Below are 23,205 nucleotides of genomic sequence, written 5' to 3' on the forward strand. Positions count from 1 at the left end.
CTGGACTCCTACTGGACTACTGTTATTTTTCTTTTAGAGGCCTTAGCATGTGGGACACAGATCAGCCAACTAGAAACATATTTTACCCCTTCTGTGCCTCCTACCCATATTTTTTCCTGGTGTCACCACTGTTCATGGAGCTGGGGAGGCATTTTCCTGGCACTGTTACAGGTGCTGCATAACGCCCTGCTCTGCATTTGTAAGGAATTCTCTTAGTGTTGCAGCACCTTTGCACTTTGGAACTCCCTGCCTATTGAAATCAGGCAGGTGCCTTCACTGTACTCTTTCCGCCTACTAAAAACATTTTTCCTTTAGGCAAGCCTGTCCAGATGTAGCGAGAATGCTGACGTGCTTTCGGTTCATTGCTGGTTTTTAATATTTTTTATGTTGTAATTGTTTTTTACTAAGAATCTTACTTTTTTTGTAAACTGCTTTGAGTTGGTTTTTTAAATAAATAAATAAAAGTAGCACATTAATTTTATGAAATAAACAAATACATGCATATTCCATGGAACAAGCAACAGCCATAGCCACAGCCTGCCCCGCCCCTAATTCGACCCTCCCTTTTGGGACCTTCGCCAGGCCCAGAGCATACCCGTTGCCACGGCAACAGCGACATGCCGCCTCCGCCGCCCCAGAGTTTCCCAAAACGCACCGCGGCCGAGCTACGCTGCGCATGCGCAGCTGCTGCCGCTGCCGCCGCCGCTATCGCCGCCATATTGCTGTTCTGGTGGTGAAGCCGTGGAAGCAGCTGTCGTCGTTATGGAGAGTGGTGAGTGTTTGAGCGGGGGGCGAGGAGGGAACCTGGGCCGGGCGGGGTCTCCCCTCGGCTGGAAAGGCCTCCGTTGGCTAGTCAGCGCATTTAAACCCAAGCCATGCAAAAAAAAGGTCGCGCTGTTCACTTGCGGAACTCGCTGCTGCGATGTGCGTGGGGTAGCCCACGGCAGGGAGACGGCCACGGCCATTCAAAGACTGTTGGGCATGAGGGGAAGTCTGGAAGCTCCTCTGAATGCTAGTTATTGCTGCATGAGGGGACGGCCTACCCGCATCCCTCCCTCCCTGGCCTTTTGGACCTCCCAGCTGGCCACAAAAGCCTCGACATAACCCCCCCTCTCACACACACTTTGGCCTGGTTCCCAGAAACCATCCTCCTCTGCCCGCTTTGAGAGCTGGGAGTGGAGCCTCCATGTGGAGTTGGAGCCTATCTCTGAATGGCAGGGGCTAGGGAGAGCTCTGCTTGGGGGCTTCTGGGAGACACCTCCCTTGCCACCAGATGTTAGAATCTGCAGGAGGGGCGAGTGCTCTTGTGCCCAGGTCCTGCTTGTGGATTTCTCACAGGCTTCTGGTTGGACATTGTGAGAACGGGATGTTGGAGTAGATGGGCCATTGACCTGATCCAGCAGGCTCTTCTGATGTTCTAAGCATTTGGCAACAGGCTCTTTTTCAAATTTCTGGGCAGGGATAGCACTTGGGGATCCTAAACCTTTTTCGAGCTCTGTCCCACACTGAGCGACATCAGGTGGTGCATTTTCATTACTTGTCTAATTCCACTCGCCTTTCTTCTCCTGTTTGCTGCATCAGATGATACTGGAAATCGCCTTCGCTTCCAGCTGGAGTTGGAGTTTGTGCAGTGCCTGGCAAACCCCAATTACCTAAACTGTAAGTACAGTCATACCTTGGGTTAAATATGCTTCAGGTTGAGCGTTTTCAGGTTATGCTCTGCGGCGACCTGGAAGTAACGGAACGCATTACTTCCGGGTTTCGCCGCTCATGTACGCGCAGACGCTCAAAATGACGTCACGCGCATGCGTGGTGAAACGCGACCCGCAGTCGCGTGTTACGTTCTACTCAGGATGCGAACGGGGCTCCGGATCGGATCCCGTTCTCATCCAGAGGTACCACTGTACTCAAAACAAATCCTTGGTTAGTGCTAAAGGGCATATGGGGGGCCCTTCAGAAGTTGTTAGATTCTGCCTCCCACCAGCCCTTGCCAACATGCCAGTGGACAGGGATTATGGGAGTTGTAGTCCAGGAACATGTGGAGCACCTCCCCCCACAACCGCAGGTTCCATGTCCCTGTCCCGTTAAACAAATGTTCACTAACGCAGAATATTTTAAAATTAATGAGAAAGGAAGGGGCAAACTAACAACTTGGGACTGGTTTACCTACAAGATTGCCTTACCTCACATGTGCTCAGTTGACCCCTTCAATTGGCAGAATTGACACTATTGCAGATGCCACATAATGCACACACTGCATTTGTGGGTTCAGCATGATGCGCATGTGAGCGGTCACATACACATTAAACATGCATAAATGGGGGGGGGGGGGAGAGTTCCTGTAAGTTTAATCAGTTTCAGTATTTTGACTTTTGTATGTTTTCAAGTGAAATTTTCTCGATTTAATCTTTTTCCCCTTGATTCTTTTTTTTAAAAAAACTGCTTTGAGGTATTATTATTTTTTACAATAAAGCAGTATATAAAGTTTATAAAATAAATACATAAAGTTCCAGCAACTTCTGCAGCCAAGCTGGTGCCAAACATATTCTGCTTTCCTTTGGACCACATCAGTGAGGCTGAGAGTGGGGTCTTGTCGTCTGGGCAGCAGAGAACTGCCATACACCCCGCCTAGGTTTGCACACCATGGAAGGTCACTTCAGTACTGCTAATGCAGCAATTTGACTTACCCTCAGAGATTCACTACATTTGTCTCTCAAGACAGACGGATGCCAACAAGATTTTTGTTTTATTTATTCGCATGATTTGGGAAAGACCCACTAAACAGATTAGAGAATATAAAACATACAGGAAAACCCAAGTAAAAACAGTTATGGCTAAGATGGTTGAAATTAGAAAGCACTAGATGCATCCTTGACCAGATCCAGCAAAGGTGTTCTCAGTTTTCTGTAACAGCTTCAGTCTTTGTGTGACTTTATGGCTAAAATATAGGCTACGCATTTGCAGGAGTGTTTTGTGTATAGTTAAAGTTTATTCTGGTTGTACATCCTCTTTCCCCACATCTGTAGAATGGGAATAATGGTGACTAACTGCAGATTGCTGTGAGGATAAACAGGGAAAATCCACTTTTAAGTAAACTGATTTGTGTGTTTCTTCTAGTTCTTGCCCAGAGAGGATTCTTCAAGGACAAAGCATTCGTTAACTACCTTAAATACCTGCTCTACTGGAAAGAACCAGAGTATGCCAAATACCTAAAGTAAGAGTTACGATTGTGTATCTTGCTGTGTTAAACAAGCTTGGGGCTTATTTGGCTATCTGAAAAAACCCTATGAGTAGCCCTCTGAACTCTGCAGTGGTTTTGAAGGGTAGGGATTGTGTGTCAGAGGCCTGACAAGTCATTGTCCCAAACTGCCACAACCTTTCTGGGGCCTGTACTATGTCATTTTTTCCTGAGTTCATAGATCTGGTTTTTGATTGTTACAAGTGGCGCACAAGACTCAAGGGTTTTCTGTCTATCCATCACTTGCTCAAAGTACAAATGTGTGCACCACCCCCTTTAATGCATGACAGAGTTGAAAAAAATTGCTCAGTGTACTGAGCTGGAATTTATACCAGTGCCCTGAGAGAGTCTCCAAGTCAGTGAGCTAAAGGCAGATCAGTCTGCATGACATGTGAGGAAAAGGACTCTTGTATTTACATTAATTTTATCATGAGGCAGATAAAAAAAGATGCTTGGAAAAATAATTGGCTAAAAAATCCAGTTACATTATGTGTCCTTTAATATAGGTAAAAGGTAAAGGTACCCCTGCCCGTACGGGCCAGTCTTGACAGACTCTAGGGTTGTGCGCCCATCTCACTCAAGAGGCCGAGGGCCAGCGCTGTCCGGAGACACTTCCAGGTCACGTGGCCAGTGTGACATCGCTGCTCTGGCGAGCCAGAGCCGCACACGGAAACGCCGTTTACCTTCCCGCTAGTAAGCGGTCCCTATTTATCTACTTGCACCCGGGGGTGCTTTCGAACTGCTAGGTTGGCAGGCGCTGGGACCGAACAACGGGAGCGCACCCCGCCGCGGGGATTTGAACCGCCGACCTTTCGATCGGCAAGCCCTAGGCGCTGAGGCTTTTACCCACAGCGCCACCCGCGTCCCCCGTCCTTTAATATAACTTGGTCTAAAATGGTATCTGAATATAACATAGATAAACATGTGAAAAGTCTACACTCATAATCTCTTAAATGGGTTCAGTTTAGACACTCTTCCCAATAGCGGTTTCTAGAAGGCAAGTGCCAGACCAGACTTTGCATATTTGGACATTCCGACAAACTTTGGGTAGCTGAAAAATGTAAATGGAAAGTATAGCTGTTTGGGAGGGTGGTCGGGGCACTTTTGATGTGTTTATAAGCTCTCTGTCCTTGCTTCCCAAGCAAGAACCTATCTATGCGCCGACTATGCATTTATCTTGTAAGATTTCAACCAACCAGACTTCAACTGTGTATGATTGCAATTGTGCATATTAAATGCACATAAGACATGATCATACTGTATTTGTCTGGCAGTCCAGATGTGTTTTAAAAGCCTCTGCTAATGTATTGCCCTTCTTTTGTCGCGAAGGTATCCCCAGTGCCTGCACATGCTGGAGCTGCTGCAGTATGAGCACTTCCGCAAAGAGCTGGTCAATGCCCAGTGCGCCAAGTTCATCGATGAGCAGCAGATCCTGCACTGGCAGCACTACTCTCGCAAGCGCATGCGCCTCCAGCAGGCCCTGGCAGAGCAGCAGCAGCAACAACAGCAGCAGAACAGCACCTCTGTGAAGTGAGCCCATTTGGCATCCCCAGTGAGTGCAGGAGGGACAGTTGCAGTGGTGGCACCACTCTGGAATCATCCAAGCATGGGACTGCCTTGGCTGAGCAGCCACAGCACAAAATAGTCACCCTGGGGGATCCCAACACCTCTTATGCATCCTCTTATGGCTTTGCTTTACCAGAGGCTGCATAAACAGCTTCTTTACGTGTTGGATGAAGTAGCAAGAAGTTCTCACCCCCTCCAGATTTAAAGTTGTCACTGCATTTCCCAAAAGACACTCAGTGGAAAGGTGGGTGATTTGGGTTGGTATGTCTGTTTCTTTCTGTGTGTGCGCGCGCATGTATATATATAAAATCCCTTTGGTGGTAAGTTTTTAGCACATTATTGAGAGCAGCAAATAAAGAGACTTAAAAGCTCATCAGTGTGTGCTGGGTTTGTATTAGTCCATGGATAAATAAAAGCCTGTGAGCTGCATCTTCCTTTTGACAAGAGCTCTCAGATCTATAAGTGATCTGTTTTAAAAAAGCATAAGCAACCCCATCTGCATTAACTGGCTAAATTCATCGCTGGAGTGCAAGGTGTAACTGTGTAAGATGTAACTGGTCAGTGAGAACCACTTCCAGCTGCCTGATACAAAATCCTCTCTTGCATTTCATACTTAATAAGCTCAGTGGGGATGTGATGGGCTATAACTTTCTGCAGGTTTTCAGCCAAAAGTGGCATGTGATGCTTCTAAAGGCAGTGCCATTCCATAGCAATAGCTAAGCAACAGACTTTGCTGTTGGTCCACCTTGTTGATTTGAGGACACTGGCTACTTGTGAAATCAAGGAGGAGCAATTTTGTGTATTTCAATCACGTCCCTTTCAAAAACCACCTTTGTCTGAGACCTTTTGACTTAAATTTTTGTTTCCCACTTGAAGTTTCATTGTAGTTGCTGTCTCCATTTTTCCTAGCCTTACTTCTCCCCTGTTGTCTGACTTTGATTGTAAGATCCTTGAGGGCAGGGACCTGTCTTCTTGTTTATAAAAACCCTGTGTCCTTCACATTGTTAACACATCACATATCGGCTTCAGTTTGATGATACACTATTATAGGATGGTACTCACACAATCAAAGAAAATTTTATTTAACATAATTGGCTTGCAGGCTGCAAACTTCATTTGTCTGTATTTTAAGACATGATTGGTCTCCTCTCAAGGAATTCTAGTCAGGTCCTCAGCTGGTAGCAGCAAACTCTTTTCATTAGAGCGGAAACAACTTAGTCTTCTGTGAACAGCATCCTCACGAGGTCTGGTTTAAAGCATTCCTGTTCCACCAACTTCTGAGGCTGAAACAAACATTGTACTGTAAATGGTTAAGAAAAGCTGCAGGAGATTAAAGTCCTCCTGTAAGTAAGTATCCCTTCCTGCTTTGGCACACTGCCAGGCTTTTGAATAAGCTACACAGCTTGAATTCCACACTGACTACAAGGTTGCTTTATATCTTTCTAAATGAGCAGCTTGGCACCTAAAGGGAAATGTGAAACATTTAATCATTGGTTAACAAGTGTGTAGCAGAGTCCAAAGCTAAGTCATGCAGGGATCTTATTTTCCAAGTCAAATTGGCTCCAGCTACAAGTGCTGAGAGGTAATTCAGCTGTAACAAGAGACTAACTTAATGGTCTGTACTCATGTTTACTTGGGAGTCAGTCTGAATCTGGTGCTCTGAACACAGTGGGTCTTCATACTGAGTACATAAACAGGAGCGGAATCTTTTTTTAAAAAACAAAAACTGCATGGATTTGTAGACATTTGCACAGTTTTTCAGGAAGCATAAGAGCACAGCTCTAAAGAGACAGTTTTAAGAAACAAGAAAAATTGTTTGCAATACTCGAATAATCAGCACAGAGCCCTCCGACCATGTCAATGTGGATTCCAAGCCATCATTCCTCACATTTGAAAATACTTACAGTCCCATATTTGAGTAGCGTAGGCACTCCAGTTAAGTGAAGATTCTTTCTGAATTCATTGTTGGGATCTTTCCAACTGGGGGGGGGGGGAATAAAAATGGGTAATAGTTTTAAAAGGCATTAGGTTAAAAGGCATGAAGGTTTTGAGGGGGGAAATTTCATTAAGATTAATCTGTGAGGATTAATTATTTGTGACCTGGGAGGGGGGAGGAGTCTCACCTTAAAGTTTAAATGCCCTGAGAAAAGGAGAGGTGGCCCAGGGGATATTTCCAGACTCCAAACCTTATGGTTTGGCCAGGCAGTCCAAGCGCCCCCTTCTGGCAAAGAGAGAGATTGGGCATTCTCAGTTGTAACCACCTCCTCATTAAATGCACTCCTCAATGAAAACCAGAATAAAATATTTTCAGTGCCAATCAGACTTCTTTCTCAGGCATTTGAAAGTTAATTTTTGTTTGCTGTTTTGGAAGACATTTCTATCTGGTTGATTTTAATAGAGATCATGTAGGGAGGGGTGTGCATGTAGCTTTTGATTATTGCTTCTTGATGATCAAATTCCTTATGTAATTTTTCATTTTGACTAGATTTCTTTTATTGTGAGTCAGCTTGATGCTGTTTGGAGTATAATTATGACAGTGATCATAATAATTATACCTCGTTAGAGAAAGAAGTGACTTCTAAGCAAACCTGTACAAGCAAGGCTGTATTTGAACCAGGATAAATTAAGTGTCCATTCTGGTGTGAATAGGTGCAACATGGGAGGGGGCCAACATGGGTGTTTGTCTGTCCTGCTTTCTACAACAGGCATCCCTAAAAGCTGGCAGAGCTCACTTAAAGGGCCTTTGCATGAACAAAACCCAGCACTGGATTGGCTCCCTGCTCAAAATCCGTGCTCTGCATGCTCCCCAACTCGCTCCACGTTATACTTACTAAGCTCTTTCTCCTACTTGACAGTAAATGAACACTGATCCTTCTGGCAGGTGCTTGAGCTCTGCCCGCACAATGGGCTCCGCTGAAAGAAAGCAAAAGCAGCCTGCTTACCAACCCATCTGATCACGCCGGACACTCCTAACACACCCTGAAGCTACCAGCAACCCCCTCCTCTCCCTTGCATGGAGCCCAATTGGGGCTGGATCATTCCTGTTGGGTTCACAGCATGGGGGCTTTTTGGGTAGCCATAACACTTTAGAGTGCATTAATGTGCATCAAGGGTGTTATCTCAAATCACTGCTTTACTGCAGTGGTTCCCAAACATTTTGGGGCCATTGCCCCCCTTGGTTCCATAAATTAATCACCAGAGCCCGCTACCCAAAACATTATTCAGAACACTGGTTGGCATGACCCACGAAATAATTCAAAATGAGAAAAAAATGCACATTTGTTAAATATCCAATTAAAACTAGTTGAATTAGTTCAGCAATACTGATGAACTTGATCCAGTGATACCAGCTTTTCAAAGCCTGATACCCATTTTCACCTCCAGCGCCCCCTGCCTCATCGCTTCCCTAGGGAAAACCCACACCTCAGGTGGTGTAATTCTGCATGCAGCATGCAGTTTTAGACTGGTTCCCCTCCCTCCAGCCAGTAAACAGTTTAGAAATGACTTTTACGTGAATAAATAAAACGAATCTGCACAACAGCCTAGTAAGGTCGGCCGGCGTTATTGCACCCATTTTACAGAATGGGGCGGAGGAGGAAGCCTGAAGCGCAGAGAGGGAGGGGCATGATTTGGAGCAGAGGCTGCCCCTCCCTCATGCAAACATGCAAATGTGTACATATCAGGAGGAGGAGGAGGATGCCGCACCAGTGACGCAGTCCGGGCACCAGCTGGTGCCGGTCTGCGGGTCCTTCGTGCCGCTGAAGTAAGCGAAGATCTGCCGGTCGCGGCGCTCCTGGACTGCGGCCGAGAACTCCTCGTAGCCGCTCACCGCCACCTCTTCGTAGCCTCTCATGGCGGACCGACACGCGCGGAGTCCGGCAGGGGAAAGCAGACCCGGAAGGCGAAAGTAGACCAGGAAGGCTCCGCCCACCGAGGGGCGCGGTCACGACGGCGGCCGCGCGGGGACATGCGAGCAGGTCCTCCTTTCCCTTGCACTCGGGAATGTCTCTCGTCGGCCGCCGTACTTCCCCAGCCGTTTCCCGGCGGCCTTCGCGGCGCGCGGTTCCCAGGGAAACCATGGAGAGAAGAGGGAAGCGGCGTCGGCCATAGCGCGGTTTCTCTTCGGCCGCCCGGCGGTGGCGGCGGCATTACTGCTGGTGGGGTCTGCCTCGGCCTCCTCCGAGGGGGGCGGGGGCGAGGAAGGCAGGCCGGGCCCGACACCTCGCCACCCCACCCATTGGTCGCAGGGCTCCCTGGTACGTGCGAAGGAGGTCGGGGAGGGAGAGAGATAGACTGCTCCTGCGCATGGAGACTTCCTCCGCTTTCCTCAGCCGGCCAGTTTGTGCTGTTTCGCCCGGTTGACCCAGTGGGGTGTGTTGCATCTGCTTGCGCTTTCCGTCTAGCACAATGGTGCTAGCGGCTGGGCCTCATGTCCTGCGCACCCGCCACCTCACCAGCTGTCCGTCGTCAAGAGACACAAAGAGTTTGCAGCGACCCTGTGGGTGGGAGGCCGGGCGACGGCAGAGGGCCTGGCCTGGCCTCTTCCAGCTCCCCAGTTTCGTGGGACCTCGGAGGCTCTCAAGGGAAGCAGCCCATGTGCAGCCAGTAGTCCAGGTCAAGCAGGGAGCTCCCAGTTCCCCGGGCAACTACAAGAGGCTGTGTCTTTTTAGGGGGAAGGAGTCAACCGAACACTCCTATGTAGTCCAACCAGCATGGGATACGGTAGGGGCCACTTTGCCTCCATATAGAGGGGCTGGCTGCCTTTGCGTTTATTTTGTAGCCAGCAGCTTCTGATAAGCTGGGGAGACAGTGGCCAGGCTCTGCCTTCTGCCCAGGAGGGCCCAGAAGAAAGTACTGGCTGTCCTCCCGCCCCACGCAGAGAGGAAGCAGCCTGTTGCTTGTGTCCATTTGAGCCCTCTGCCGTGCACTGTGAGGTTGTGGGACATGGATACCAGCTTCTTCTTAAAGTAGCCCTTCCACAGATCTGGTAACTGAGCAGGCACAAATGCCAGGAGGCAGGGCAGGAGGAGCTGCAGGCCACCTGCACCTTCTTTCTCATGGAATTGTATAGAAGGAATCTTTATGGGTGCCCTCTGCAATGTTGCTTTCTCTTCCTACTTCTCTTCTTCTTAATGGCTATACAAAGTGCAGGAGGCAGCCTTCCTCTTGAACACTAGACCCTGGAGCCAAGGTGTGCAACAGGAGAAGTTGTGCCTTCATGATTTCCTTGTTGCAGGCTTTTCCAGGGACCCCTAGTTGCTGTTTGGGCTCAGCAACTTTGTACCTGGTCAGCCCTTATTTCCATTTCTCCTTTGAGCATTTTATGTGCCGAGGCAGCATTTTGGGAGAGTAGGTTGTGCATCTGGGCAGGCTTAGGAAATTTGTATCTTCTTTTGCCTGAAAAGTGAACAGTAAGCGAATAGTATTGAGAAAAGTTAGCATATGCTGGTGGCAGTTCTTCCCCCTCCATTTTCATTTTCAAATTTAATTGAGTTAGCAAAATAAGTGCAGGCATAATAGAAAGAGAACTAATAATCTAACTGATTTAAACCATAAAGTGTCACAGCCTGGGAGGAAAAAAGTACAAAGATATAGCACAGCTCCAAAGAGGAAGTAAAGTACAAACTCATTTTACTTCATTTTTGTAAATCTTTACTATTTGTATTCTCCATCTGTGAGTTCCATTGTTATTGAGAATAAAGGTTTTATTTAGTCTTAAATGAGATAGTTGTATATGTTGATGGCACTGAGTGGTCATGTGCCTTAATATTTGTATAACAAAACCATGTCATATATAAAAAAAGATCATTTGAGCTCCGCCCTTTAGATATTTATCGTTTATGAGATATAATGCATTCTGGTGTCAGTTCTTATATTTCCATTTCCTCTCAGTATTTCAGCAGTACCCTCATAGATGACTAGAGAGCACTGCTCTGTCGGGTGTGATGGGGCCGAGGAAGCCAGCAGCGGTCGGCGTTCCTTCAGTATCTCACTTACAGCCAGACAAAAGTGATGGAAGAGCCCCTCAGAATACGATGCAGGTACTGGGCGATGCCTTTGCTTTGTGGTTCGGGTGCCAACCTGCCAGGTCTCTTTGGCCTAACTAGTTGGGCATGTTGCTTTTGCGATATGTTTATAAAACTTATACACCACTTGATTGTAAACAGCCTCAAAATAGTTTGCAACGAAGATAAAACACTAGAATTATCACAAAGAAAAATTAGCAACAATAAGACATTCAAAAAGTTAAAAGAATGATATATTTTTAAAAAGTGGGTGATGGGCCCAAAACTTGTACCTTTGCCCCCATGCTGACACTTGCTGTTTAATGTTTGGCACAGCTCCAGTTCAGTCGGGATGCTCCTGCCCTGCCAGAGAACTTGGCTGTCCGCTACAGCAACCCTCGCCCAATCATCATAGAGAAGCTTGCGCAGCCAGAGGCTAGACGGGATCCAGGAGCTGGCGATGGGCTCAGCTCACAGGGCTCCATGGCATTTTCCATTGTCTCTGAAGAGAAGCTCAACTTAGCCGTGCAGCTGGCCAGGAGGGACATGAAGCGACGGCACCTGGAGGAGCAGGTGAGGCAGCACTTCTCCAAGGGGGAGAAGGGCCCTCTGGCCACCTCCCTTCAGGGAAAGAAGTCTGGCAGTGTAGTCGCGAAGTCTCACCTGAATTTTGGACGTCAGCCGGGCCGCTGCCCCAAGGTGGAGACTACCAGCTCTGGAGCCAAGGTCTATCTCTACACACCCTCCCGGGTGAAGTCGGACCCTTCTCTCTCTGACTCGCCCCCCACCCGTGATCCGGGCCCCGGGCCTCCCCCAGCCTTCAAGAGGGAGGAAGACAGAAGCACCCTAGAGGTCAGGCGGCTGCAGAAGGAGCTTCAGAACTACATCCAGAAGATTGACGAACTGGTGAGGAGAGGTGAGAGAACTTCATGGAGGAAAGGGCTCTCAACACCTGCTAGCCATGATGATTGTGCTAAGCCTCCATGATCGGAGGCAGCAATGCTTTTGAATGAGAGGAGACCCTCCCCAGAGTTTGGAGGATGTACCCTTTGGGCTCCAGGGAAGGTCTCCTCATGAGCTGGAGGGGTAATGGAATGCTTCCCATTTATGTAGGGATTACGTTCTGGCTCCCTGCGCACAAAAGTTAAATTTGCGGAGTCGCTTGTAGTGGTTAAAGTGTCAGACTGTGACCTGGGAAACCAGGGTACAAATCTCCCTATATGGCTTGGGCCAGTCAGTATCTCTCAGCCTAATCTGCCTTGCCGGGTTGTTGTGAGGAGGAGAACCATGCACCACCACCTTAAGGTCATTGGAGGAAAAGGTGGTATATAAATGTAATAAATAAATAGCAACATAGCAACAAATTTGGACAGCTCCTTTCACATTTCCTCCTGGGGAAGCAGCTCAGAGTTGCCGCCTTGAGCTGAGTTTTAGCTTTTTGCCTTGGGCGAGGGGAAAGTGCCATTGGGACATTTTCTGGAAGTGGAGCTGTTTCCAGGCAGCCTTGTGTCCAACTGGGAGGAAGGTGTCTCTCATCACCCTTCCCTCTCGACTGGGGGTTTTGTGCCAGCCTTTTCTGCTTTCTTCTCCAAAATTTCCACACCTGTCCCCCTCATTTGTGTTTGCTAAACATTCCCCCCCCCCCTCAGAGAGAAGTGAGGAAATTTTGGATCCTGATGAAGAGCGCCGAGTCCAGATCCGGAGGCAGGAGCAGGCCGTGCGCTCTGCCCGGATGCTGTATGTGCTCCAGCAACAGGTCAGAACGAGCCCCAGGGGACAGCATGCTGGTAGCTGCGGGGCCTGTAGAGCTGGGTGGGGCGGCCTGGATTTCAGCTCTGCCTACCTTGGGCAGAAACTTCTCTGGATGTCAGAACTTCTCACCTGAACCAGCAAACCAAGCACTTTGAATTCAAGTTTCCTCATGATTTTTCTACCTAATTTGTTTGCAACGTTCTTGAAACAGGTAAAAGAAATAGAGGACGACCTGGAGAAGCTGAGCCCTCGTAAAATAAAGCACACAAAGAAGGTAAGAGATGGAAATTGCCCTGGAGAGTCTGTGGGAAGATCAATGATGCAGGCCAGGCTGGAGCCTCCTCAAAAGCGTTGTGGCAGATTTCTTCTGTAACCACCTCACTTTTAAAAGAATTTTATTATCAACAGAAAAGAGACAAAGAATAAAAATGATGTGCTTAATAGAAGAAAATCTATGATCCTATTCAGCTAGGGATAGACTTCCCCTCTGGTACTACCTTCTGCTTCTGGTGTTGCCGTGAAGCTCTTGCATCCTTGGCTTTTCTCCTTGACCAGAAATTACAAAATTGGAAGGGACCCCAATGGTTATCTATTCCAACCAGGAATAGATAAAGAATCCCTGACAGATGGCTTCCTCATCTCTCTTTAAAAACCTTCAACAAAGGAGAATCTACTACCTTCCAAGGGCGATCTTTCCACTGTCAAACAGCTCTTACCATCAGGAAGTTCTTCCTAATGTTTAGTTGGACTCTCCTTTCTTGTCATTCAAATGCATTGGTTGCTGGTCTCCCCTCTGGAGCAGCAGAAAATAAGCCAGCCTTTCCAGTTTTGGAGAAGAGCCCTGGCTCAGAGCAGCCCTCTCCTCATGGCTGCCCAGCTAACTTCAGTTCTTTCTCACCCTCCCTCCCTTTGTGATGCAGTCACGTGCCATGGCCAGGCTGGCAGCAGCCCACCGGGGAGCCGTCCGGGCCCTGCAGGTCTTTGCCTCCCGTTTTGCTGACCAGCCGGAGGAGCAGCCAGTGCCAGCCCACTGCAAAGAGCTGGGCCACCTCATCCGGCAGCTCTCCCTCTGCTCCGCCCGCCTCGAGACTGACTCCTCCTCCCTTCCCGACAGAGTCGTTGACCTCTTGCTGCAGATCGAGGTCAGGTGTCATTGCTCCTTTGGTTGGGGGGGGCATTTGCGGCTGAGGAGGGGGAGATGAAGAGCTCTGCCTCCCATGGGGAAATCCAGCCCCCCACAAATCAGTCCGGGGCCAGTGGAAGGAGGGCATCACTTCATGGCCTCCAGGTTTGGGATACAAGGACAGAGCAGCCACCATGCCTATTTTAACCTGCTCTTTTGTGGCTATGCAAAGAACTGAGATCACCTCCTAGCAGCCTGTTTTGAAAGGATGTTTGCTACAGCCTTTGTTTTTTAAACAGCAGTTGTAAAAATGTCACTTAACAACTAAGGACTGGGTGACCCTGCCCAGTAATTCAGCTCCTCAGATGGGGCACTGCTGAGAGGTGCATCACTTTGCATGCTCCAGAGTTGCACTTGGAATGGACTTGGAACTGGGCTTTTAGTGTTGTAGTCCCAGCTCTCTGAAATCGGTTACCAGCTGAAGTTAGAAGGGTTGCCGCTCAGTGGTAGAGCAGCTGTTTCGCCTGCAGAAGGTCCTAGTTTCAATCCCCAATGACATCTCCAGGTGGGGCTGGGAGTGCATTTGTCTCTGAAACCCTGGAGGAGCTTTGCTGCCGGTCAGTGTTGGCAGTACTGAGCTAGATGGGCCATTGATCTGACTCCGTGTAAGGCAGCTTACTCCGTTCCTAGATGAGTATCTGATATTTAGGCAGCTGTTGGAGGCATTTTCATCAAGTGAATAACTTGCAAGGACTTAACTAAAGTTCTCTTAAGGCTGAATACTAGAGCAAGCTTGAGTGCAGGATTGCTTGGCAAGCCCTGTGGCTTGTTTAGGGGCTTTCTGTTTGGAGGCAGATCACGAGAGGGTGTGCCTGAGCTTTTCAATGAGCCCATTTTGTATGTTTAATCTGAGGTGCAAATTGTCATTGCAGGATTTGGATTCTCTGTTGTCCAAGAAGGAGTCGCCCAAGAAAGGGGGGCCGAAAGGGAGTCTCTCTACGTCTCAAGCTGCCTCTGTGATGGACACGGACCAATGGCTGAAGAGAGAGAAGAAAGCTGCTGCCTCAGAGCCGAGAAAGCCGCCAGTGGCCAGGAGGCTCCTTCCTGGTGGGTCTTCTGGTTGTTGAGTCTGAAGAGGCTTGGTTGCTTTGCCTGTTTGCACATGTTTGAGCCGTGATCTCCCCTGCAGAGGCCTTGTTTTGCCCATCTGGGCATTTCCCCCCATAATTATTGTGGGCAGAGGTGCAGTGAGGGATTCCCAAGCGAGCCCAACCTTGTGGTGTTGTGACTGATGGTTTGTGGACCGTGATCCCGCTGTGGTGTATAGAATGGGGAAGCTGACTGCGGAGGGAGGTTTGCAAAAAGAAATACATTTTTCTATGAAGAGAGCAGTGGTTTCCAAAGTTGACAGTAGCACCCCCTGGAGGTGGGATTCCCTAGGAGGGCACTAAGAGGCAAGGCGGCAGCAGGGGGCGGTGCTGGAACTGACAGTGACTACCAGACTATGAAAAGCTCGTAGAATTGTAGAGTTGGAAGGGATCTTGGGGGTCATCTAGTCCAACTGCCTGCTATGCAGGAATCTCAGGCATCCATGACAGATGGCCATCCAACCTCTGCTTAAAAGCCTCCAGTGAAGGAGAATCCAAGGGAGCCCATTCCACTGTTGAACAACTCCTACTGACAGAAAGTTATTCCTCATGTTGAGTTAGAATTGCCTTTCCTGCCATTTGATTGCCATCGGTTTGGGTCCTCCCCTCTGGAGCAGCAGAAAACAAGCTTGCTCCATCTCCCACGTGACAGCCCTTCAGATATGTGAAGATGGCTATCATATCATTTCTCAGTCTCCTCACTGGATCAAGTTCAGCAATCTTGCTGCATTTAAAATGATTTTGTTTAATTAATTCATTTTGAAAACACGTGCAATTAATTGTTATTGTTTTGAATTTTAATGCGTTATTACCTTTCTTAGTGAGTCATGCAGATCATTAATCTGAATCATGCTTTTTATAGGTTAGGGTGCGCTGGGGATGAATTTAAGGAACTAAGAGGAGGTGGGGTGGCTCAGGAGAGAGAAACCAGCAAAATGCGCCCCATAGATTTTGCTGCCTGTCCATGGCATTCAGCCTTTGGGGGCTGCCCCTGAGAGCTTCCAGTTCCTATGCTCAAGCAGCCTTGTCATCCTTGCTTTTAGATGAACATGAAGGACCAGATGGGCTTCTGGTGCCTCACAATCGAAGCAGTCCCTGCGACATGGCAGCCCTGGAGGGCCTGCCCCTTCCGGAGAGAGAGGTGGTGGGGCAGGCCAAGTGGGAGGCACTGGGGCATGTGAAGACCAGGCCTGGCCCTGAGGTGGGGAGGCCCCCCCGGAAGAGAGGTGTGCTCCTCCCCCCCAGACCGCAGGTAGGCAGACGTATAATCATCCGCCCTGTCTCTTGGCTTAATTTTGGGTGCTGCCAGACACTGCCTCTGCCATGCTGTCACGTCTTGGCCTTCACTTCTCCAGAATTACAGTGGTTGAGGTGAAAGGCGTGCCATGTTTTGAAGAAGAGCTGCTTGAGTTGTCTGGAAATACATGTTTTTTTCTTACTGTTATTTATTTCTCCCAAGGGAAACAGGCCCCCTACCAGGGCAAAAAGTGTGCAGCTTCATCAGGCCAAGCAGGCCCGCTTCCAGGAGCCCACCATCGCCTTCCGGCTCAAGGAGACAAAGCCACCCACCCGCGATAGCCGGGTCCCCTGGGTGCCTCCCAGCCTCTCCTCCCCCCTGGCCTCACCTCAGAGGTAGGTTAGCATCTCTGCTGAGGCAGCGGTGTGGGATGGAGTCGGCCAGGTTACCTGAGCAGGGAGCAGCACACAGCAGCTCCTTCTGTACCTGCTGGGATGTGTGAAGAGACTTTGCCCCACATCCAGGCCATCTGGGTCCATCTAGCTCAGCCTCATCTGCATTACCTGGCAGCAGGGGCTGTCCACGGTTCCTGGCAGGGGTCTCTCTCCAAAAGTCATACCTTGGAGATGCTGGTGGGGATTGAACCTGATACCATCTGCATACAATGTGTAGGCTCTGCTAGGGAGCGACTGGCCCTTCCCTAGGAAGATGGCCCTTGGTCCATCCAGCTTGGTGTTATGTAAACAGCTGGTAGAAGCTCTCCAGGGTTTCAGGACCTTTCTCAGTCCTACCAGGAGATGCTGCTGGGGATTGAACCCGGGACCTTCGGTTGTGCTATCCAGGATTGGTGGGAGTTGTAGTTCAGAACATCAGGAAGGTACCAGGTTTGGGGAAGGTAGTACTTTTGGACTCCACACATTGTCCAGTGTGCGATGCAAAACTTTAGCTACAGCTGATGCCCAACCTTTCAAGGTTGGAACCACGACTCCAGTAATGGCAATTGCTTCTCTCACTTTTTTTTCTTCTCTTGCCCAAACCCAAAATTCCTTGCAGGTACTCGGAGAAAAGTCCCAGAGGCAGAGAGCCAAGGCCAGGGAGAGAGGCGGCAGAGGTGGAAGAGAAGAGTCGAGCAGCCCCAGAAAAGGAAATGCTCAGGTTGACCTGGAATCTTGTTTCACTTGGGGCTCCTCTGGTGGATTTCCCTTTCTCTAAACTTCTCATGCTAAATTTGCAGTCAACTGGGAGGGAAGCTCTCTTGGGAATATTCTTGCTTTGGGTTCAATTTTGAAGGCTCCCCCCAGTGAGAAAACAGTAGGGAGGTGGACCCCAGCCTTGGCCAAAACCCCCAAGTGGGAGTGAAGTGGTAAACATGAAACGCCAAATTCTTATAGAATTCTATTGTTTGGACTCCCTGCAGCGCTACCAGGGATGATGGTGCCTCTGCAGCCCAGATAGCGGAGACGGTGGAGCGAGCTGTCCGGGAGCGGCTGGAGCCCCTCTTGGCAAACGCGCAGGTAAGACAGCAGCCAGGAACCTTCACCCCCATCCCCACTCCACAGTCTTCTACATCACTTCCTGTTGAGGACCTCCACCGCATCTTCTCATTTAACAGATGCCCAGCCCAACTTCTGGGGTCCGTCTCCTCCCAAGGCAAATTACAGCAAGCCAAGCAAATACAGCATTATTAAGATTCCGAGTGTTAAAATAAAAGTAAAAACTACAAAGGATGCTACAATATTTGGCATGGTTTTCAAAAATAAAAAACCCCAAAATCACCTGAGTGCAGCCTGGAAACTACTTGCTTTTGGGTTTCCATAAAGGATAGCGGGGGCACAAATTTCCTGAGGGGGCCCCCACCACAGAGATGGACTTTTCCCTTGCGCCCAAAGGGCCTCTTTCAATGGTGGGCCAGAGCCCTCGGCCTCAGGAGCTGCTCTTCAAGCTCAGGCAGGGCTTGGTGGGTGTTGGGTGGCCCCTCAGGGAGCCTCAAATTATTCAGGGGTTTGAAGGCCTAGATCATTGCCTTGAATAGGCAGCCTGGCTCCGGAATAGGTGTCATGCCTGACTCTTATAAGGGGCTAGGGGGATTGGCCAAATCACTTGCTTGCCCACTCAAAGGAGCATTCTACCCTCACAACACATCTGCCAGGAATGGTCTGGGACTGTGCAGGAAGTCCTGTGGTGTCCTCTTGTTTCCTTAGAAGGTGAATCGCTCCCTGGAAAGGAACATCTGCCAGAAGGAGCTGCCCTGCCAGGATATTGGGAAGGTAGGACAAGAGCCAGGAAATTGAGGGATCTCTCTTGCCTGGCTGATGTGGCATGGCAAAGAAAGTCTTGCTACTTGGCCCACTTTATAGGAGGTGGAATCATAGAGTTGCAGCATTGGAAGGGACGCCAAGGGCCATCTAGTTCAACCTCCTGCAGTGCAGGGATCCCTGACAGTGAGAGCTCCTTGTGTCCTCCTTCATTGTCAAGGCCCGGGTGCAATCTGGATGAAAGAGACCCCTTTTGCTGCCTGTCCACAGTGGCCTTGAGCCCCATATCCCTGCTCTTCTGAGCCTCTTCTGGACATCTATGGAGGCAGAAGAGAGATGAGAGAGTCTAGCTGGCCTGACAGTCAGGTGCCTGCACGTGAAAGGGCCTTGCCTCAGGTGGGGCAGGATGGGGGCTGATCTGGGCCTCCCTTTAAACCGGGGTAGGGAGAATTCTGCTCCAAATGCCTGCTTTGTGTGTTGCCAGGCTCCTGTTGGTCTCCCGCGTCCAGGTCTGGAGGACCTTGCCGAGCTGCAGCGTGAGGAGATTGAGACCCTCTCCAGCCCCTCTGACCTGGAGGCAATGCTGCAAAGGATGGAGGAGATTGAGGTGCGTTGGAGCTCAAGCCTTTTCCTTTGAGAAGGAAGAGGCTGTGGGGTGGGGAGCTTCCCATGGCTTTTCTTGAATAAAAGCCCTTGAGAACTGGCTGGCATGGAAGGCAGCAGCATCCTGGAGTGGGGCAGCCTTGCTCTTGTGTGTGCCGGGGAGTGGGGAAGGGAGGTGATGGCTGGGGCCATGCTTGATGTCTTAACACCAAGGCCCCTGCCCCATAGCAGACAGTCCCTTCCCTGTTTTTGGTTAAATATATTTTATTAATTTTCATGGAAAGGTTCTACAAAACTCTGCAAAACACAGTCTTATCAAACAGGATCTGATGGTATGCATAGTCTCCACATACAATGATAGATCGCTGTTGAACAAAAGCAGTGAGGCAGTGTGCTTTCAAACCAGGGCCCAGTCACAGCCTCACAGCCTAACATGCCTCACAGGGTTGTTGTGGGGATTAAATGAGGAGGAGAACCATGGACACCACTTGGGCTCCTTGGAAAGTAAGATGAGATATAAATGAAATGAATTAATGAATTAACTTTTCTGTCCTGCAGCGCTCCCAAGAGGCCGTCCGCAGGCGGTACCACCAGATTGTTTACTCTGATGCTGAGTTCTGGGCTCGGCAAGAGAGATGGGGTGAGTGTCAGGCTTTGTGTTTTGGGGTTTGTAGGAAATAAAGGAGCAGAGGGTGACTGAAGACAGCCCCCCCCCAAATACAGGCAAGGAGATGCCAAGAGATCAAGGAACGACCCTGCCTTCTGTGTGTGCTTCTCAATTTCCTTCCACATGTATTGGAGGTTGTGTTGCTGCTGTTGTGCCACCTCTGAGTTGCAAGAGGAAAACTGGCTTCTTGGGGTGGTTCTTGGGTTGGAGCAGGTGGCCCACGAGGTGATGATTCCTGGAAAGAACATAAGATGAGCCTGCTGGATCAGGCCAATGATCCATCTGGTCCAGTATCCTGTTCTCACAGTGGCCAACCAGATACCCATTGTGGGAAACCCTCAATCAGGATTTGAGCACAAGAGCAATTTCCACTTTGTGCAATTTCCAGCAACTGCTTTTCAGGAGCATTACTGCCTCCAACTGTGGAAGCAGAGCATGGCCATTATGGGTAGTTGCCATCAGTAGCCTTATCCTCCATGAATTTGTCTTGATCTTCTTTCAAAGCCATCCAAGTTGGAAGCCATCACTGCCTCCTGTGGGAAGGAATTCGACAGTAACTGTGCTGCATGAATAAGTCCTTCTTTTTCTCTTTCCTGAATCTTCAAATGTTCATCTTCATTGGATGTCCAGGAGTTCTAGTGTTATGAGAGAGGAAGAAAAACTTGCCTCTCTAGGAATGTGGGAACAGGAAAGGCAGATGAGGAAAGGTGTGCAAAGCTCCCCAGGTTGTAGCAGGCGGTTTCTCATCTTCCTGATTTTTTTCCTCCACTGCCCAGAGAGAGAAAATGCAGAGGCAGGCCAAGAGCCTGGGACTCCCCATCCCATCCAGATCACAAGGCGGGAGAGTCACCCAGACCCCCAAGTGGACATTGTGCTGGAAAGACCCCTGGACACCAAGTGAGTAGAAGATCCAGGAAATGCATCAGTGCTGCTGGTTGGGCTGAAAACCACCTGGTTGGGTGGGTTGCCGTGGAGTCACGGAATGTTTATGAATATTCTAATAGCCTAGAGGTCATGTGATAGCTGGAAAGGAAAATCGGAAGGCAGCTCAAGGTACCCCTCTGCTGCTGGGTTCTGGGGCAGAAGGAGGAGCAGAAAGGGGGTCACTAGGGAAGGCACCTGGCAGAGCAAGACCACGCTGGCATTCCTGGTTTACACAGCAGCCACTAAGGACACTCATAAGAGGAAGATGAGCTTTTTCCATGGTGTGGGAAGGGGTGGCAGTGAGAGGAGCCCTCCTTCTGTAGATTCTTCTGCCTTCTCTCCCCTGGAGGGTCCAGGAGGTAGGGGAGATGAGCAGTGGATGCAGCAGTGCTGAAGGGACCACAGGCAGGCTGGGGCACCTAAGGGGCTAAGACACGATTGGTGTCAGGAGGGGCTGCTGCTGTTGGCCCAAAGGGGAGGCTGGCCAGAGAGGCAGAGGAAAGAACCACATGGGAGGAGTCTGATGTTTCCACATAAGAAGAGCCTTGCTGTTGGATCAGGCCAACGACCCATCTAGTAGTCCAGCATCCTGTTCTCACAGTGGCCAACCACCACACTTCTCCAGTTAGGTCTTTGGCTTTCTGGGGCTGGTTTTGGGGCTCCTGCCGTGCCAAGGAATGGCCACTCACTTTGTGGGGTTGTGCTTCCAGTGCTGCGGAGGAGGAGGAAGAGAGTGGTGGGATGGAGGAGCTCCTAGAGCCCAGGAATGGGACTCTGCCGCCTTCGTCATCGCATCCCCGCAGGAAGGAGGCTGGCGTCTTCCTCTCCGTCCCTAAGAACATGCTGCAGAGCATTCACGATTACAGCGCGCGATACAACCAGCACCTGAGGTGCATCTCCCATGAGGCGGTGGGCAGTTTCAACCCCTGGCGAATCGCAGAGAGGTACTGGAGGAGGAGTTGAGTCTTCTTGGCAAGGCTGCTTTTCACTTGTGTTGCATCCATTGGGATTCCTCATGACAACACCAGGGGGCGCGCCATGCACTGCCAAAGAAGGATCCAGTATCTGTATCACAGCAATGCCTTTATTAAGCCTTTATTAGGTCACAAAATAGCAGGGATGCTTTCTAGTTTTCCAGAAGCTCTATATCAGGGCAGATGGCAAAAGAAGAAGCAAAGAATTCTGGGAGGGGACCTTCCCTACAGCCACTACCCAGTAGAATTAGAATTGTGGAGTTGGAAGCTCACTAGGTGTGACATTGGGGACCAGTCCCTGCCTTTCAGCCTAACCAACCTTGCAGGATTGTTGTGGGGATTAAATGGAGAGAGGGAGAACAATACCACATTGGGTGTGACAGAGGCTACTCCCTGCTCTTGTGTCACATGCTGGTGGGATCCCTTCCAAGGGAAGTCTAGTGGGAATCTCCTTTGTCCTTTGTGGAGGAGACCCTTGCAGGTTCTGGCATCCCTCCCCAGCAAGCAGATTGTGGCTGAGTCGCAGCAGTCCTCTGTTCCTTTAGTCCTGCCTGTTGACTGTCTCTCCCTCCTGCTTTCCCCCCTGCAGCCTGGCCGAGGAGCTGACGGAAGAAGCCTTGGCGGACGTAGCCAGGGAGCTGCAGGGCCTGTGTGAGGATTACGCAGAAGCTGTCTTCACCTCGGAGTTCCTGGAGGCAGCTGAGTAGGCAGCACTCTCGCCTCCTGCTCCTTCTCCTGGTCCAGCAGAGCCAGGCTGGGTGGCCTCCTTGCAGCAGTCGCCATGGTTGTGGACTTGTCAGGAAGGGCTCTCTCTTTGTGTGGAGTGGGAGCTTAACATGGGCAACATCCCAGGGGTGGTGTCTGTCAATTCCAGCTGTGTTTGCCTTGTTCAGGAAGGGTGCCTGGGCATGGGAGCAGGGAGTGTAATGATGGCTAAGCAAAGTGAATGATGTCTGGCACCTTCTGCTTAGCTGAGGTGTCAGTCAAATGTCAGCTGTTCCAGGAAGAGTTTCCACCCAGCCAGGCTTTGTGAACAAACTGCTCTCTTTTTGCCCACTGTCACACTTGGGTCCTTCTGGAATGTTCCATCAGAAGAGTGGGCATCTAGGGGGTGCAGAAGCTGATCCACTGGGATCCTATTGGGGGGGGGGGGAGGTTGCACAGGCTCTGCTTCTATGGCATTTATGCCCCCACACCTGGTGTCATTGGCTCAAGTCTTGAGGCAACCTGTGTGCTCTGGTTGTGAAATGCATGTTGTGTCCTGTGAGATCTTGGGACCCTTCCTTCAGGGTTGGTACCTTCTCCACCTTTGTGGGAGCAGGCTTGCCTCTCTGACTTCTCCGCGCCTCTGGGAGTACCAGGCTCCCTTCCCTAGGCACTGGGACTCCACGAGGTTTACTTTAAGAACTTATTCAAGATGAAATATAATAAATCAGATATTTAGTATGCTGTTGCAGGAGTTTGTCAAGCTACCAAACATCACCTCTTTGTATGAAGGTCATATTTATAAAAGGTTTTGTACATTCCACTGGTAAATTTTCATACTCTGCTTTTTTCTGAATGTGGGGGAAAACTCACCAAATTTATTAAATAAACTTCTTACAATACGCATGTGTCTGTATTTTTGTGCAATGCTGTTTCTGCATTATTGCTTTGGGAACCAGGGTCAACCCTGAGGGTGCTGCGAAAAAGTTCAAAGTGATTGCATTTTTG

General features: G+C 49.6%; 3 protein-coding genes across 5 annotated transcripts; 2 read left to right on the forward strand and 1 right to left on the reverse strand.

Annotated features, from left to right (window-relative positions):
- The first annotated feature begins 656 nt into the window (after positions 1–656).
- Positions 657–5,177, forward strand: MED31 (mediator complex subunit 31). The gene is made up of 4 exons (XM_028707693.2): positions 657–772; positions 1,582–1,659; positions 3,118–3,214; positions 4,568–5,177. The coding sequence occupies exons 1-4, from the start codon at positions 763–765 to the stop codon at positions 4,770–4,772; spliced, it is 390 nt and encodes a 129-aa protein (XP_028563526.1). The 5' UTR covers positions 657–762; the 3' UTR covers positions 4,773–5,177.
- A 682-nt stretch (positions 5,178–5,859) lies between these two features.
- Positions 5,860–8,721, reverse strand: TXNDC17 (thioredoxin domain containing 17). The gene is made up of 4 exons (XM_028707694.2): positions 8,510–8,721; positions 7,636–7,717; positions 6,709–6,784; positions 5,860–6,087 (listed from the first exon to the last, which is right to left on the reverse strand). The coding sequence occupies exons 1-4, from the start codon at positions 8,655–8,657 to the stop codon at positions 6,019–6,021; spliced, it is 375 nt and encodes a 124-aa protein (XP_028563527.2). The 5' UTR covers positions 8,658–8,721; the 3' UTR covers positions 5,860–6,018.
- Positions 8,722–8,816: 95 nt separating this feature from the next.
- Positions 8,817–23,099, forward strand: KIAA0753 (KIAA0753 ortholog). 3 transcript variants are annotated; one of them, XM_028707692.2, is made up of 17 exons: positions 8,820–9,060; positions 10,697–10,845; positions 11,146–11,725; positions 12,459–12,565; positions 12,773–12,835; positions 13,482–13,703; positions 14,617–14,791; positions 15,876–16,084; positions 16,292–16,464; positions 17,123–17,224; positions 17,487–17,583; positions 18,271–18,336; positions 18,809–18,931; positions 19,486–19,567; positions 20,371–20,491; positions 21,229–21,462; positions 22,082–23,099. In XM_028707692.2, exons 2-17 carry the CDS (start codon positions 10,750–10,752, stop codon positions 22,197–22,199), a joined length of 2,568 nt encoding a protein of 855 aa, XP_028563525.2. In that variant the 5' UTR covers positions 8,820–9,060; positions 10,697–10,749; the 3' UTR covers positions 22,200–23,099. The 3 variants fall into 3 exon arrangements, with proteins under 3 accessions (XP_077775996.1, XP_028563525.2, XP_077775995.1); XM_077919869.1 differs by lacking the exon at positions 8,820–9,060 and adding an exon at positions 9,151–9,175; XM_077919870.1 differs by lacking the exon at positions 21,229–21,462 and having other exon boundaries at positions 8,817–9,060.
- Positions 23,100–23,205: the final 106 nt, after the last annotated feature.

Source organism: Podarcis muralis, chromosome 15 (assembly GCF_964188315.1).
Source record: "Podarcis muralis chromosome 15, rPodMur119.hap1.1, whole genome shotgun sequence".
Lineage (NCBI taxonomy): Eukaryota > Metazoa > Chordata > Lepidosauria > Squamata > Lacertidae > Podarcis > Podarcis muralis.